The 13906-nt window shown below is 40.8% G+C and overlaps 1 protein-coding gene across 1 annotated transcript; it reads right to left on the reverse strand.

Moving 5' to 3' along the window:
* Positions 1–1270: 1270 nt before the first annotated feature.
* LOC102712331 (salt tolerance receptor-like cytoplasmic kinase 1) lies at positions 1271–2780 on the reverse strand. Its single transcript, XM_006647544.2, has 2 exons — positions 2278–2780; positions 1271–2189 (listed from the first exon to the last, which is right to left on the reverse strand). Exons 1-2 carry the CDS (start codon positions 2663–2665, stop codon positions 1498–1500), a joined length of 1080 nt encoding a protein of 359 aa, XP_006647607.1. The 5' UTR covers positions 2666–2780; the 3' UTR covers positions 1271–1497.
* Between the last annotated feature and the right edge of the window lie 11126 nt (positions 2781–13906).

Below are 13906 nucleotides of genomic sequence, written 5' to 3' on the forward strand. Positions count from 1 at the left end.
GTCCGATATGAAAAAAATGGTATAAGGCTAATCTAGTGAAATGAACAATAAAATATGTTCAAACGGAAACTCTTCCTAAAATTTTATGTTTCTCAGGAAAGTATCTAGCGATACTAAATTTAATATGTAGCGATATCAAATTTTACACTAGAAAATAACTCTCGGTATTACACAGGGAGCAGTGTGCTATCTCTTAAAACAAACTGACTAGTTAATAAGGCAGCGTGATCAGTAATGCTCTTTTCTTAGTGAAGATTAGGGGAGCATAAATGGTATACATTGTGACATATCGTTGCATTAGTTGCACGGACCGCCTACGTTCAGCTGTATATCCTGCAACGCTAATCATCCCTTCATACCAACAAAGTTTAACTACTCAAACGTGCAACTTGCAGTTTAATATAACGTCACTACAGTGGGTGTGCAAATGGACCGGACACGGTTTGTTAGCAGTTACACACTTACACAGGACACATTCGTGATTCGCTTTCTTTTCTCGAGGATAAAGTTGGTTTAGTTCTCAGGGTCGTCCATGATCTCTTCTAAGTCTAGCTGTTCAGTTGGGGTGTCAACAGCAGCGACCAATAACATAATCAACGCCATCTTTCTTCTTCGTGCGTTTTTTCCCTTCCATTTTTCCGTGACCAGGTCAGATTTCGAATACACGTCTCGATCGTTTTTGACGCCACGCTCTCGCGCTCCACATGTTGGCCCTGTAGATTCAGAGATCTGCATTTCGTTTCTCTCCTGTTGAAAAACGTGCAGGTGTAGGGGACAAATAGAAAACTGATTAGTACAGAGCGAAATTAGTGTAGGACCATTGTTACGGGAAGGCTTATGATTTATGAACTGGAAAAAAGAAATGGCTCTGCGAACTACGCGGCAATGTGAAACGAAGTGGCATATATGAATGTTCAGCTCCAATTTCGATTTTTCAGAGCGTAATTAATATGTGTTGTGTCCAATGTTTGTAGGTGCAATATTTTGTGTTTCTACAGTGGAAATTACATGATTTTGTTACATTTACCCATTACATAGTAGAATTTGCTTTGCCATGATATTTAACTTTTCCAACATTTGCTCTAGCCAAGCAAACTTCTTCGGTGTGGCGGTTGGTTCTTCCAAATTAACCAAGTTGTTCACATGCGATGCGAGCAATAATATAGACATTAGCGGCTAGGAAGGAAGATCTGTTCAATTCCTCGTTGCTGAATGCCAGTTTTGACTTTCTTATCAACAATCCGTCTCAAAGTACTCAGAAGATCACATGTTTAGATTAGGTAAATCATTTATATCTTTCAACAACATGTACAAGATCCCTTTGTTAATGGTCCACTACATGCCTACAAGTACAACCCCATCCATGACATCACAAAAAATTTTCACATGATCTCAAAGTTTCAACTAATCCACTATTCCACTGACAAGATAAGGGAAAAAAATATAGTAACTTCTCGACCCACCCTAACATGCTATTTACAGCCTTCGACGGGTAACTTATGAAACCTTCTTATCGCTCGGTTTAGATCCAACGGCTGAGATCAACGCCGTCGTCTTCTCCTGTAGCTCGCGCACCACCTCCGCCATGGACGGGCGGAGCCCGAGGCCGTCGCTGATGCACCGCAGTGCAAGCGCCGCCACGGTGGCGGCCTCCTCGATGTCATACTCGTCTCCCAGCCTCCGGTCCACGACGTCGGCCAAGTTGCCATCGCTGATCGAGGGTCCTACGGTGGCGGTGAGCCGGCACCCTGTCTCGGCGCAGATGGCCTCCCGCCCGGTGACGAGCTCGAGCAGCAGCACCCCGAAGCTGTAGACGTCGCTCTTCTTGGTTGCCACGCCGGAGCGGAGGAAGTGCGGGTCCGCGTAGCCCGGGGAGCCCATGACGGGGCGGCCCGACGCCCTGGTCGCGGGCGGGCGGACCGCGGCCGAGAAGCCGACGTGCGCGAAGCCGAAGTCGCAGAGCTTGGCGTCGTGGTTGGCGTCGAGCAGCACGTTGGACGCCTTGATGTCGCCGTGGATGACGGCGGGGTCCCGGCTCTCGTGGAGGTACTCCAGCGCCATCGCCACCTGGAACGCGATGGCCATGCGCCGCGCCCACGGTAGGACGGCCCGGTTCTTCTCGCCGCTGCGGTGGAGCCTCTCGTGGAGGTCGCCGTTCGGGGCGTACTCGAACACCAAGACTCCCTCATCTGCACGCACGCAGAAACAAGTTCATGTCAGCCGAGCAGCGGACATTTCGTAGATATAGATAGAGTCGACGAGTGGTTTCGCATCTACCTCGTTCGTCGCAGTAGCCGAGGAGGCGGACGACGTGGGGATGGCGGAGCCAGAGGAGCACGTCGCGCTCCTGGCAGAACGCGCGGTGGAGGCGCTCGCTGCTGCGCTGCACCTTGACGGCGCCGAGGCGGGACGAGGTGAGCGACGCGAGGTACACGGTGCTGAACCCGCCCTGTCCGATCACCCTGGACGAGAAGCCGCCGGTGACCGACTCGATCTCCGCCCACTCGAACCTCCTCGCCGCCACCACCCCCACCGACGCCGCGCCGCCGCCGCCGCCCGGCTCGTCCGCGACGCGGGCATCGTTCCTGCCCCCCTCCTCGCGCTCCCTCTCGCCCCGCACGCAGCAGCACCGGGCGAGCGCGAAGAGCCCGCACCCATCCAACATCCTCGCGCCTGCACACGAACGAGCACGCAGGCCTCTGCTGCCGGCTTCGCCTTCCGATCGCGATAGGGGCACGGGGAGCCGGGGGAAGCTGGTAAGTGCAAGAGCAACGGGACGAGATCAGACGGAGGCACGGAGGCTGCCTAGTGGCGCCGGCCCGCTGCTATATACCGCGAGGTTGCGTTGCATTTTGCATCGTCCTAGCCCTACCATTCGAGTGGACCTCAGGCCAAGCCAATCATTGTGCATAAACAAATGCGAGCGCGAGTGCTGTGATATCGTCATGCTGCTGCTCGTTCTAAAAACCTGTGAGGAGTAGGATTAATATTTACTGGGACGCTGTGCCTGTGTTGTCATGGGTGTGCTTTAAATTAATCTGGAGAAAGTATTTTACTCGAGTTGTTTTGGACGAAGAAAATCCACTTTGCGGGGACGCACTAGATGGGTGCGCGGAATGTGACGTCCTACCGGCACAAGTCGGAAGACATTTTTCTCGTCTTTTTGTCAGAGACTGTGAGAAGCGCCTTTTATCTCCAGGTCATGGCCTTTGTTCATACTAAAACATTTCTGGCTGGCCGCTGCCTAGTGGATTATGGTATCCGAGGGCAAGTAGCTAGCAACCCAAACGGAAACGCCCGGCTTCTTGTGAGGGGCCTAGCGCCGAGCCGTTTTGCACTTTCGACAGTGTTGCGCGCGCGTGCGTGCGTGCTTACTTACCGCGCTACAGAGATAACAAAATGTAAATACCATTTGCGCCGCATGCAGCCACATGCTAGCTAGTAGCTACTGTGAGTGAGATTCCTTCGGATCGGCAACTGCTTCAACGGGGTTTTCACTGGTTTCCCAAAAGGAGAAGTACATGCAGCAGCACACTGATCTTTACGAGTAAAATTCAACGACGCGGCTACGGATACAGTGTATGTACTGGCTCCGTGAAGTTTTACTACTAGTCCAGTTTGGAGATATTAGGCATGCATTCGCGTGCATGAACACGCAAAGCTGACTGATTAGCAGGGCACGTACATGTGGGGACAGCGGGGCCTACGCGGTGGAGATGTTGACCGGGGTAAGCAGCTGAACCAGGCGTCACATGACAATGAGTACAGGATGTGGTTTGGCTCTTGATGCAGTGCTACTGCTCATCAGGTCTAACCTTACCAGATGTCCAGGCCCACCTAACGAACCGTGCTACTTTCTGATGAGTGACATAAGAATGTTGCTAGTGCGATGATGGAAGGCTTGGACTTTGGAAGCTTCTTGTTGAGATCTGATGAAGAGGAGCCGGGAGCCCTTAGAGATCTCTCGAGCTAGACATTGTGCGCGTTCGCAACATCAAATGTGAGCTTTTTTTTTCTCTTTTTCACGTGTGCGCGTTTTCCAAATGGTAAAATAATGTTTTTCTTAAAAAAAGTGTATATCAAAATTGCTTAAAATTAGATCACTCTATTTTTCAAGTTTATAATAACTAATACTCCCTCCGTCCCAAAATAAATCAATTTTTCACTTTTAACCTATAATATTTGACTCTTCGTCATATTTGAAAAAAATTACGATTAATATTTTTGTTTTTATTAGATGATAAATCATGAATAGTACTTTAACTGTGACTATTTTTTAAAAAAATTTCTTGAAAATTTTTCAAATAAGACGGATGGTCAAACGCTAGACATAAAAACCAAAAAATTGGTTTTTTTTGTAGGACAGAAGGAGTACTCAATTAATCATGTGTTAATAATTTCTTCGTTTTGCAGGATCGAACAAGATCAAAAAACCTACCAGAGGGGGTGAATGGTAGGGAAAAACAAAACCTAAAAATCTTTCGCGGAATAAAGGATTACCTCTGTCGAAGAAATTGACGAAAGCTTCTACCTTGATCGCGTCGCTCCTGTGCCGCCGCTACCTTGATCACGCCGCTCATGTGCCACCGATCAGATCATCGGATTGCGCCACAACTATCACGGGATCAGATCGTCGAAATCAAAAAATCACCAGTAGATGAAAGCCGAAAACGTAGATTGAATGATCTTGACTTTATTACATCAACTGATATTTACAAACTGCACCAACAGCACTCCTATCAAAATCATCGATCTAGAATCAATAACTAAATCTCACAAAAAGCACACCGGGGACATACCCCTCGGTCTCTATTTATATCGAAAAGTCTATCACCAAATAGGAGTAGGACTCTTTATACTAATACGACTTATCCTTGAAAACTATTTCCAATTAGAATCCAGTTTCCCAAACCGCGAATATGCGCTACAGCACCTGTGGCGCTACAGTAACCCGCTGCCTGCTACAGTAATCCGAACCGTGTACTGTAGCAAATTCCTTTCCTTTTCTCATTCAGTTTTGATCCGATTTACTTCCCGATTTTTCCGGCGCTTACACATACAACATGTGAAGCCCGTTACGATTCCATCTCACATGGTGTTCCTCCACCATGTGTCAACTTGCATTTAATATTGTCACCCAGCATTCTCGATCGTCCGGACCTCAGCTCCTCCCTAAGCTTAGTCAGGATCCCGCCACCGTTGACTGATATTGACCTCAAGTCACCTGCACAACTAGAGACAAACCAACCATTTTCGAGCACAGATATCGCAACCTGACTCACATTAGTTATACACACTCGCTCCAACACCTTAATTGTTTCCAAACCAAATTCAATTTAAAAACCAAATCGCAAGCCAATTGTTCATCAGAAAATATTAATCATGCATATGATCTTACAATCTCTCCCTTGATGAACACATTGGTAAACACTTCAAAATTTGTTTTGTTGTTTTTGTGAAGTAACTCCAAAAAGCATGCAATGCAAAAAAAAATTCAAGGAAAAATCTCTCACTTTTGAAAAGAAAGAAAATCCTTTGAGTATGACAATTATGCCCAAAATTTTTTTTTGTTACCTTGTTCTCCCCCTTTTGACAATCAATTCATCAATGAAGGTTTTTTATTTTTATTTTTTTCTCGGAGAGCTTTGCAATGTACCAATAGTAACTCAAGAACTTGTATTATAATAACAAGGTAGAAAAAGTGACTAGCTAACTAACAAGCATGCACTAAAGTAAAACCATGAACTTTAGATATGACAATTAAGATCAAGTCAACATTAAGAATTCATGATTTCAAAGAGTTATAATGCAACATCGTTACAAAGCACATAGATTGAAAAATAAATAATGTACATATATACCCATTGCATTTATCACTCTTTCTCAAATTAGCTCTAGCACAAAATTACCAAGAGAATTTTTAACCTTTTTACTTGAGTCTTTTTGCTCAATTTTTTTTCTCTCAATTATTCCGGGTACATCCTTATCGTCAAGACTGTTTCCAAGGATTCGGCACCCATTATTTTTACTCACATCGAATACGTCCTTGTCGTCAAGACTGTCCAAGGATTCGGTATTCATTTTTTTCATAGATATTTTTTATTCTCTTGAGCTATTTAAAAAGCTATTGAGGAATAGCAAATCAATAAAGCATATATATAAGCATTTAAAAAACAACACATATGCTAGCATCAATATTGTATATTTACTTAATTCAAGTATAGAATTTAAGTGTCATGCATCATCTCCCTTAAAAGCAATATCAAAAGCTCATGTATAAACCAAAAATGCACACAAGCTAATCACATTCTTTAACAAGTATTGCAAGCAAGTACTACAATATACTAAAGGCACGAAACAAAACTTTTCCTTTTTTTTATTTTTTTTGGTTTTAAAACACACCATGCATTAATTAAAATATGTATGCAAAAACAAAATCAAAAGAGGAAAAAGAAAATATGAATGCAACACGGAGCCAAAAACTCCCCCTCAATTGATGCCAAAAGGATGAATAACTTCCAATTCTTCCCGAAGAAAAGCAAATCGAGAAGAATCCAAAGGTTTCGTGAAAATATCAGCCAATTGCAATGTAGTATCAACAAATTTTAATTTCACATCTCCCTTTTCAACATGATCCCTCAAAAAGTGAAAACGAATATCAATGTGCTTAGTGCGTGAGTATTGAACAGGATTCTTAGCAATATTAATAGCACTTATATTATCACAAAAGAGAGGAATTTTCTCAAAAGTAAAACAATAATCTCTCAAGGTTGAAATAAGCCACAAAATTTGGGAGCAACAACTAGCAGCAGCAACATATTCAGATTCAGCAGTTGATTGAGCAATATTAGATTGTTTTCGAGAAGACCATGCAATCAATGAAGTACCAAGAAAATGGCATGTACCACTGGTACTCTTTCTATCAATTCTACAGCCTCCAAAATCCGCATCCGAATAACCACTCAAGCATATAGAAGATAAAGTAGAATACCAAATTCCAAATTCAAGAGTGTGTTGTAAGTACCTCATGATGCGTTTAACCCCTTGGCGATGTGAAGCTCTCGGAGAAGCTTGAAATCGAGCGCACAAACACACAACAAATTATATATCCGGTCTCGAAGCAGTGAGATAAAGCAATGATCCAATCATACTTCTGTATTCCTTTTGATCAACCGCTTCACCATCTTCATCAGAATCCAACACAGTAGCAGATCCTATAGGTGTAGTCATCGGCTTGCAATTGTCCATCTTGAAACGTCGTAAAAAATCATTGGTGTATTTTGTTTGATGCACAAACGTACCTTGAGGTGTTTGTTTAATTTGCAATCCCAAAAAATAAGTCAACTCGCCCATCATACTCATTTCAAATTCCCTGCGCATCGTTTCAGCAAACTCCACAACCAAAGGGTGAGATAAACAACGAAAGATGATATCATCCACATAAATCTGAACGAACAGTTGATCATCACCATGCTTAAGAACAAAGAGAGTTTTATTAATTTTTCCCATTGTAAAACCTTTAGCAAGTAAAAAGTTTTTAAGCCTATCATACCATACTCTAGGTGCTTGTTTCAACCCATACAAGGCTTTAGACAAACGAAAAACATGGTTGGGAAAATCATGATTTTCAAAACCAGGTGGTTATTTCACATAAACTTTCTCCTGTATATAGCCATTTAGAAAATCACTTTTAACATCCATTTGAAATAATTTAAAACCTTTTGAAGCAGCAAAAGCCAACAAAAGTCTAATTGCTTCAATTCTAGCAACAGGAGCAAAAGTTTCATCATAATCTAACCCTTCTATTTGAGTAAAACCCTGAGCCACAAGTCTAGCCTTGTTTCTCACAATTAAACCATTCTGATTTTGTTTATTTTTGAAAACTCATTTAGTTCCAATAATATTATGATCAACAGGAGGTTCAACTAAGTATCAAACTTTATTTCTTTCAAAATTCTCAAGTTCTTCATGCATGGCATTAATCCACGATTCATCAGTTAAGGCATGAGTAACATCTTTGGGCTCAAAATTAGCAACAAAAGCAGAATTCACATGAAAATCACAAGTGATTACCTTCGACCTTGTAGTACGTTCACCCAAGTTACCTATTATTTGTTCCGGAGGATGTCGTCGTTGAATATGAAGTGGAGCAGTGGCTTCAGATGAATTTTCATGTTCTGTACCCTGTTCTGACGAACTAGAAGTTTCTGGAGGTCCACCACCATCCGCACCTGAAGCACATGAGGAAGATCCTCTAGGCCTGTTTGACCGCTCTTCTGCCTGTGGTCTGACTGACATTGTGCCACCGGTCTGACCAGCCAACACTTCGTCGTCGTCGTCATCACTTTCTCCACAAAATATTCTCCCCCTGAACCTGTGATATTGTACCTGAAATTTCAGGTCTAGTACCTGAACTAGCCTCATCAAAAGTGACTTCACAAGTCTTAACAATTTTGTTAGTTTCTAAAACAAGTACACGGTAACCTCGAGAATGGGTAGCATATCCTAACATAAGTCCATCACGAGAGTGTGATTCATATTTATCTAAATTCCCTGACTTTAACACAAAGCACTTACACCCAAAAACACGTAAATGAGAAATCTTAGGTGTATGTCCAAAACGAAGCTCATAAGAAGTCTTTCTATGTTTTGATCTCAAGAAAACACGATTGGAAATATAGCATGTAGTATTAACAGCTTCAGCCCAAAATTTCCTAGGTGTACTGTACTCATCAAGCATAGCCGTAGCCATCTCAACCAAAGAACGATTTTTTCTTTCAACCACACCATTTTATTGAGGAACCCGGGGAGACGAAAATTGATGTTCAAGACCATTTTCATTGCAAAACCTCTCAAAAGAAGCGTTTTTAAACTCACCACCATTATCGCTTCAGATGGTTCTTAAAGATCCAGCAAGTTGAATGGCCAACCGAAGATACAAACTTTTAAAGTGTTCAAAAGCCTCATCTTTGGTAACCATAAAGAAAACCCAAGAATAACGAAAGAAATCGTCAACTATAACCAACACATACCACTTTCCTCCAACAGATTGCACTCTAGCTGGACCGACAGTGTCCATGTGTAAGAGCTGTCCTGGTGCATCCGTCATCACAGAAAATATAGGAGTATGCGAGCATGCAACCATTTTAGCATGACGACATGGCGAACAAACCAAATCAATATCTTTTTTTAAGTTTAGCCAAACCATGAACAAGATTTGAACCACTAATCCTAGTTAGATGATCAAAACCAATATGTCCAAGTCTACGATGCCAGAACATCACATCTTTAGAAAACTTTGCAACAAGACATATAACTTCAGAAGAAATACTACTTTCAAAATCAGCTTTAAAAACTCTTCCATATCGAGAAATATTAAGCACAACATCTCCAAAAAAGGCTAAAATATGAAAAATTCAGCCGAATTCCTCGCCGCGGTCGTTGGTGAGCAATTATAAAGGTAAATTGAGGAATATATCGTTACAAAATTTCTGACGAGATACCAATAAATAGGATTGTGTGAATGCTGTAGACTGCTTTCATACAGAATACAGTGAGACCTATATAATCTAAATGAATGCCACTATACGTACGACGCGGCCGTACGATCCATCTACGAGTGACGGTCACTAGCGCGCACGTCGCTGCTTTCATCCACGGCCGCACGCCAGACGCCGTGCGCGTTGTACGCGGATCGTACGACGTGTGTCTTACGTGAGGCATTTTCCTAATTTAAATCTAGATCACTTTATAGTGGTATCTAGTCTTTAATCTCTACTCGTAGGGCTGTATTAGAGAAATTTCATGACCTTTTAAAAAATATTTAGAGATATCAAAATTTATAATTACATGTATCGTGGAGCTACCGAATTTTATACGAGAAAATATCATATCTCCTGCTAGTTATTTATTTATTTATTGTATTAACAATATTAACAATATTATCACCGGTAGAAGTAATCTTGGCTATTGATTTATTAGTTTTAGTACCCATCAGTGATAGTATAAATAAATATTATCCATTGTATTGAACAATATAAACAATTCAGTTCGTTTCTAATACCCATTGAGACCAGTGTAAAACACCTCGTAGATAGGAAGTATTATACATGGTGTTGTGTTTAACTGTTTGTACTGCGGAATATCCACCGGCATTTCGTTTACGAAATAGTACCAGGCCTGCTTGTTCGAATCCTGACACGGTTCGTGAAGAATCTAATGTATCCTGCAGCTGTATCCAGGTGAGACAGTGCACTGCTTGTAAACCACTTCGGGTTTCGTCCCGGTGAAAAGTACATGGGCCACGAGGCCTTCCTAAATACCTGGCCCTCTTTATTACCTAAAAGATAACTGGGCCTCCGTTTCTGAATCACTATACTATGGCCAGGCCATCAGATTATATAGTTTCTGGCCCAACGCATCCGGTGAATGGGCCAGATATCATTTGTACTCCAGTAGTAAGTTGCAACACCTGCACGCCCGGTCACGAGAACTCAGTACAAAACCCAGAGGCTTCGCCAATCGATCACCAGCGGCGAAGAACCCAACAGCTGCCACGGCCGGTACGTGTGTTCGTACAGCAGCTCCCGGGGTTGCCGATTTAACCCTGTGATTGGTGTGCACATGGGAAGGGAACACATGTAGTTATGGGCTTTGACGTGACGAGCAAAGGAAAGGAGGGAGGGGATAGGTCATGCGAATGGTGCGCCCTACTTGTTCTCGGTTTAATGTGTTGCGTCAGAGGAGTGGCTAGAGCGATTGGGGTGGGGGTGTTGTCCGGGCCTGAAAACTCTGTGGTCAGGTACTACAACTGAAGGGTCGTTACCCCTCGCTTCAAGCCACTGTAGCATTGTAGCTTGTATGAATGGCCAAAAGGTTGATGAATCTTATTTTTTTGGAAAAAGGCAAGAGATCACGTTTACAAACAAAAAATAAACAAAATTGTTATGTATATGTATTCTTAGCGATCTAAAATTAAAAATTACACAATGAACTACGATAAAAAAAATTCAACATAAATTGTAAATTTAAGATTCAAAGTTCAAATCTATTGTATATATAAAGGAATAGAAAAAGGAGCCACCACGTTTACTTTCATGCCCTAGAAAATCCTACATTAATAAAAGGAAAATAAGAGAAAAACAAAATAAAATATAATGATTTTTTGGATCGGACTAGGATTTTTTTAAAAAAGTGATTTTTTGGATTTTGGTATCGAAAAAAGAAAAGATAATAATTTTTTAAATCTGACAAGGAAAGAAAAAAATTAGATTTTTTTATCGGGCCATCGAACGAAAATAAGACATAAAAAAGAAAAGATAAAAAATAAAAGATAATGATTTTTTTGGATTGGACAAGGAGTTTTTTTTACAGGAAAAAAGAATGTGATTTTTTGGATCAGATAAGGAAAGAAAAACATCAGGGTTTTATATCAAGTCGTCAAAGCAAAATAAGAGATAAAAAAGAAAAGATAATATATGTTTTTGGAATCGGACAAGGAAAAGGGAAAAATCTGGGTTTTTTTTAAAGGTCATTTTTTGGATCAAGCTGTCGAAGGAAAATAAGAGATTAAAAAAAGAAAAGATAATATTTTTAGAACCAGACAAGGAAAGGGGAAAATTCAGGTCTTTTTTGAATTGGTGCTGCTAATGTCTGATCCCCTTGAGGATATCAGAACATTCGTTTTTTTTAATTTTTTTGAAATTGAAAAAAAAAGATAATGATTTTTTGGATCGCAAAAGTAAAAAATCAAGTTTTTCCTGCATTGAGCCATCAAAGAAAAATAAGAGATAAAAAAGAAAAGATAATATTTTTTACAATCGGAGAAGGAAAGGGAAAAATAAGTTTTTCTTTTGAATCGCGATGCCGTTGTCCAAGGAATGGTAAAAAAATCAGGTTTTTTGGATCAGACGGTCGATGGAAAATAAGCGATAAAAAAGGAAAGAAAATATTTTTTAATTGGACAAGGAAAGGGAAAATACAGTTTTTTAATCGGCGTTGATGTCGTCCGATCCCTACGAGGATATCGTGCAAGATTAAACTTAAAAAATTTAATCTCTTATGCCAAAAAATATTTAATTTATTTTATAAGAGAACACTATGTTATTTGAAACAGTGTATAGTCAATCACAAATAAGTAATATATATGATAGATATGTGATTGAAGAAGATGAAAGGAATATGAGATATTATGCCATAAATTTTTTATAACTTTGATCTATTGTAGTATTGTAGTATTATTCTTAGATCTATTATATTATTAAGATAATATAAAAGGAGCCACTATTTTACTTTGCGTGGACCGTCAAATGTAAAAGTTTGATCTAAGTTAGTTCTGAGTTTAAAACTATATTGTCACCTTTAATATTTATATTTTATAATATAATATGAAACTATATATGATATTATATAAGAATTTTATAGCGAAATTAGCAGTGCGGTCTGCGCAGGCCATGATGCTAGTTCTACCTTATAAGCACAATCAGAAGCAAAAAGATGAGGCCAGATCAGGCATGTTGTACTGTTTCTTTTTCTTTAGAAAAAAAATGTGGAAACAACTAAATCACGTTTGATCCGTTTTCTTTTCCATCTCAAGACAATTTTTGGACCACATAACATGCATCAATTAATAAGTTCGTCTTCTTCAAAGACATGCTTAAAACATAATCTTTAAAAGCTTACTGTCGGTCCAAAATTTTTGACGCGTTACTTCTTGGTTCTGTTACAAATGGGTTACAAAGCAAGTATTTTCGTGGATACGGCGATGGGATTTTTTTTTTTGTCAAACATGGACGAATGTCTACTGATAGACTTTGTGCTTAAGTGATTTTGTTCAAGCTTATAATTGATGAACGAATACAATTTCGATAGTGTTGTTTGCTTTAGACTATTACTAATGATTTGTAATAATTGAATGGTTGAGTGCATGTTTTGTTTATAAGAAAAGATTTATGTTGTATTTATAACCCTAACCCATATCATCGCTCTCCTCACATCTCATGTCTTTTCTTCATTCGAGACTATCACCACAATTTTCTTCTCTCCACTTCACCGCATCCGTATTGCATATCCTCCACCTCACCAATTCCAGTGTGGCCCATCGACCGCTCCTACCCAGCATCCTACTACACTCCTTGCTTATTTTCATCATATCCGCAGTGCTATTGTTGTCTCGTTCCTCAAGTCTAGAGTTCATCTGCCCTTCACGATAATTGGTAGCTCATGACACCAGATCCACTATTATAGCCTCCGCCTTTTGTAACATCCTGATTTTTTGGTCTATTAAAAATATTTAAATAAAAGTCTAATTTTGAAAATATTGGTTCTGTCTGTGTAATCAAATGTCTCTCTCCTTCTTAAGAGTACAAAAATATTTACCCAAAAATCCCCATCAAATTCACTTTCGGAGTTCCAATTTCGAACTCAAAACTCTTTGTTTCCAAATTCGAAAGATACTTCAAATCTCTCGCAAAGTTCCCTACTTTCTCATTGAACTTAATTGTTCAAGTTCAAGTTCAAATTCAAATTCATCCCCTCAAACACCAAATCCTAGAAAGAACATCCCCTCTTGTTTTGGGTCAAATCTATTCTTCATTTTCCACCCCAAGCCCACCGTTTCCCTCTTCTCCCTTCTCCTTCTTCCTCTCTCCTTATTTCTTTCCCTAGTGTACGCCGTCTTTCTTCCTCCCTTCCTAGCTCGGCTCATGAGCTCCACTTACGTGCCATTCAACCCGCCTCCTCTTCCTCAGCCAGTGGCCCACCCAGCCACTCACTCTGTCTTACTTCCCACGAACTAGTTTGCTTTCATTCACAGCCCACTGGGTGCTCTCCCTCTTTCTCTCAACACCGGCAAACACTATCTGCTACCAACCCGCCACTGTGTCTCCTCTACACCTGCCTACTGTAG

Source organism: Oryza brachyantha, chromosome 2, assembly GCF_000231095.2.
Source record: "Oryza brachyantha chromosome 2, ObraRS2, whole genome shotgun sequence".
In the NCBI taxonomy this organism is placed as follows: Eukaryota; Viridiplantae; Streptophyta; class Magnoliopsida; order Poales; family Poaceae; genus Oryza; species Oryza brachyantha.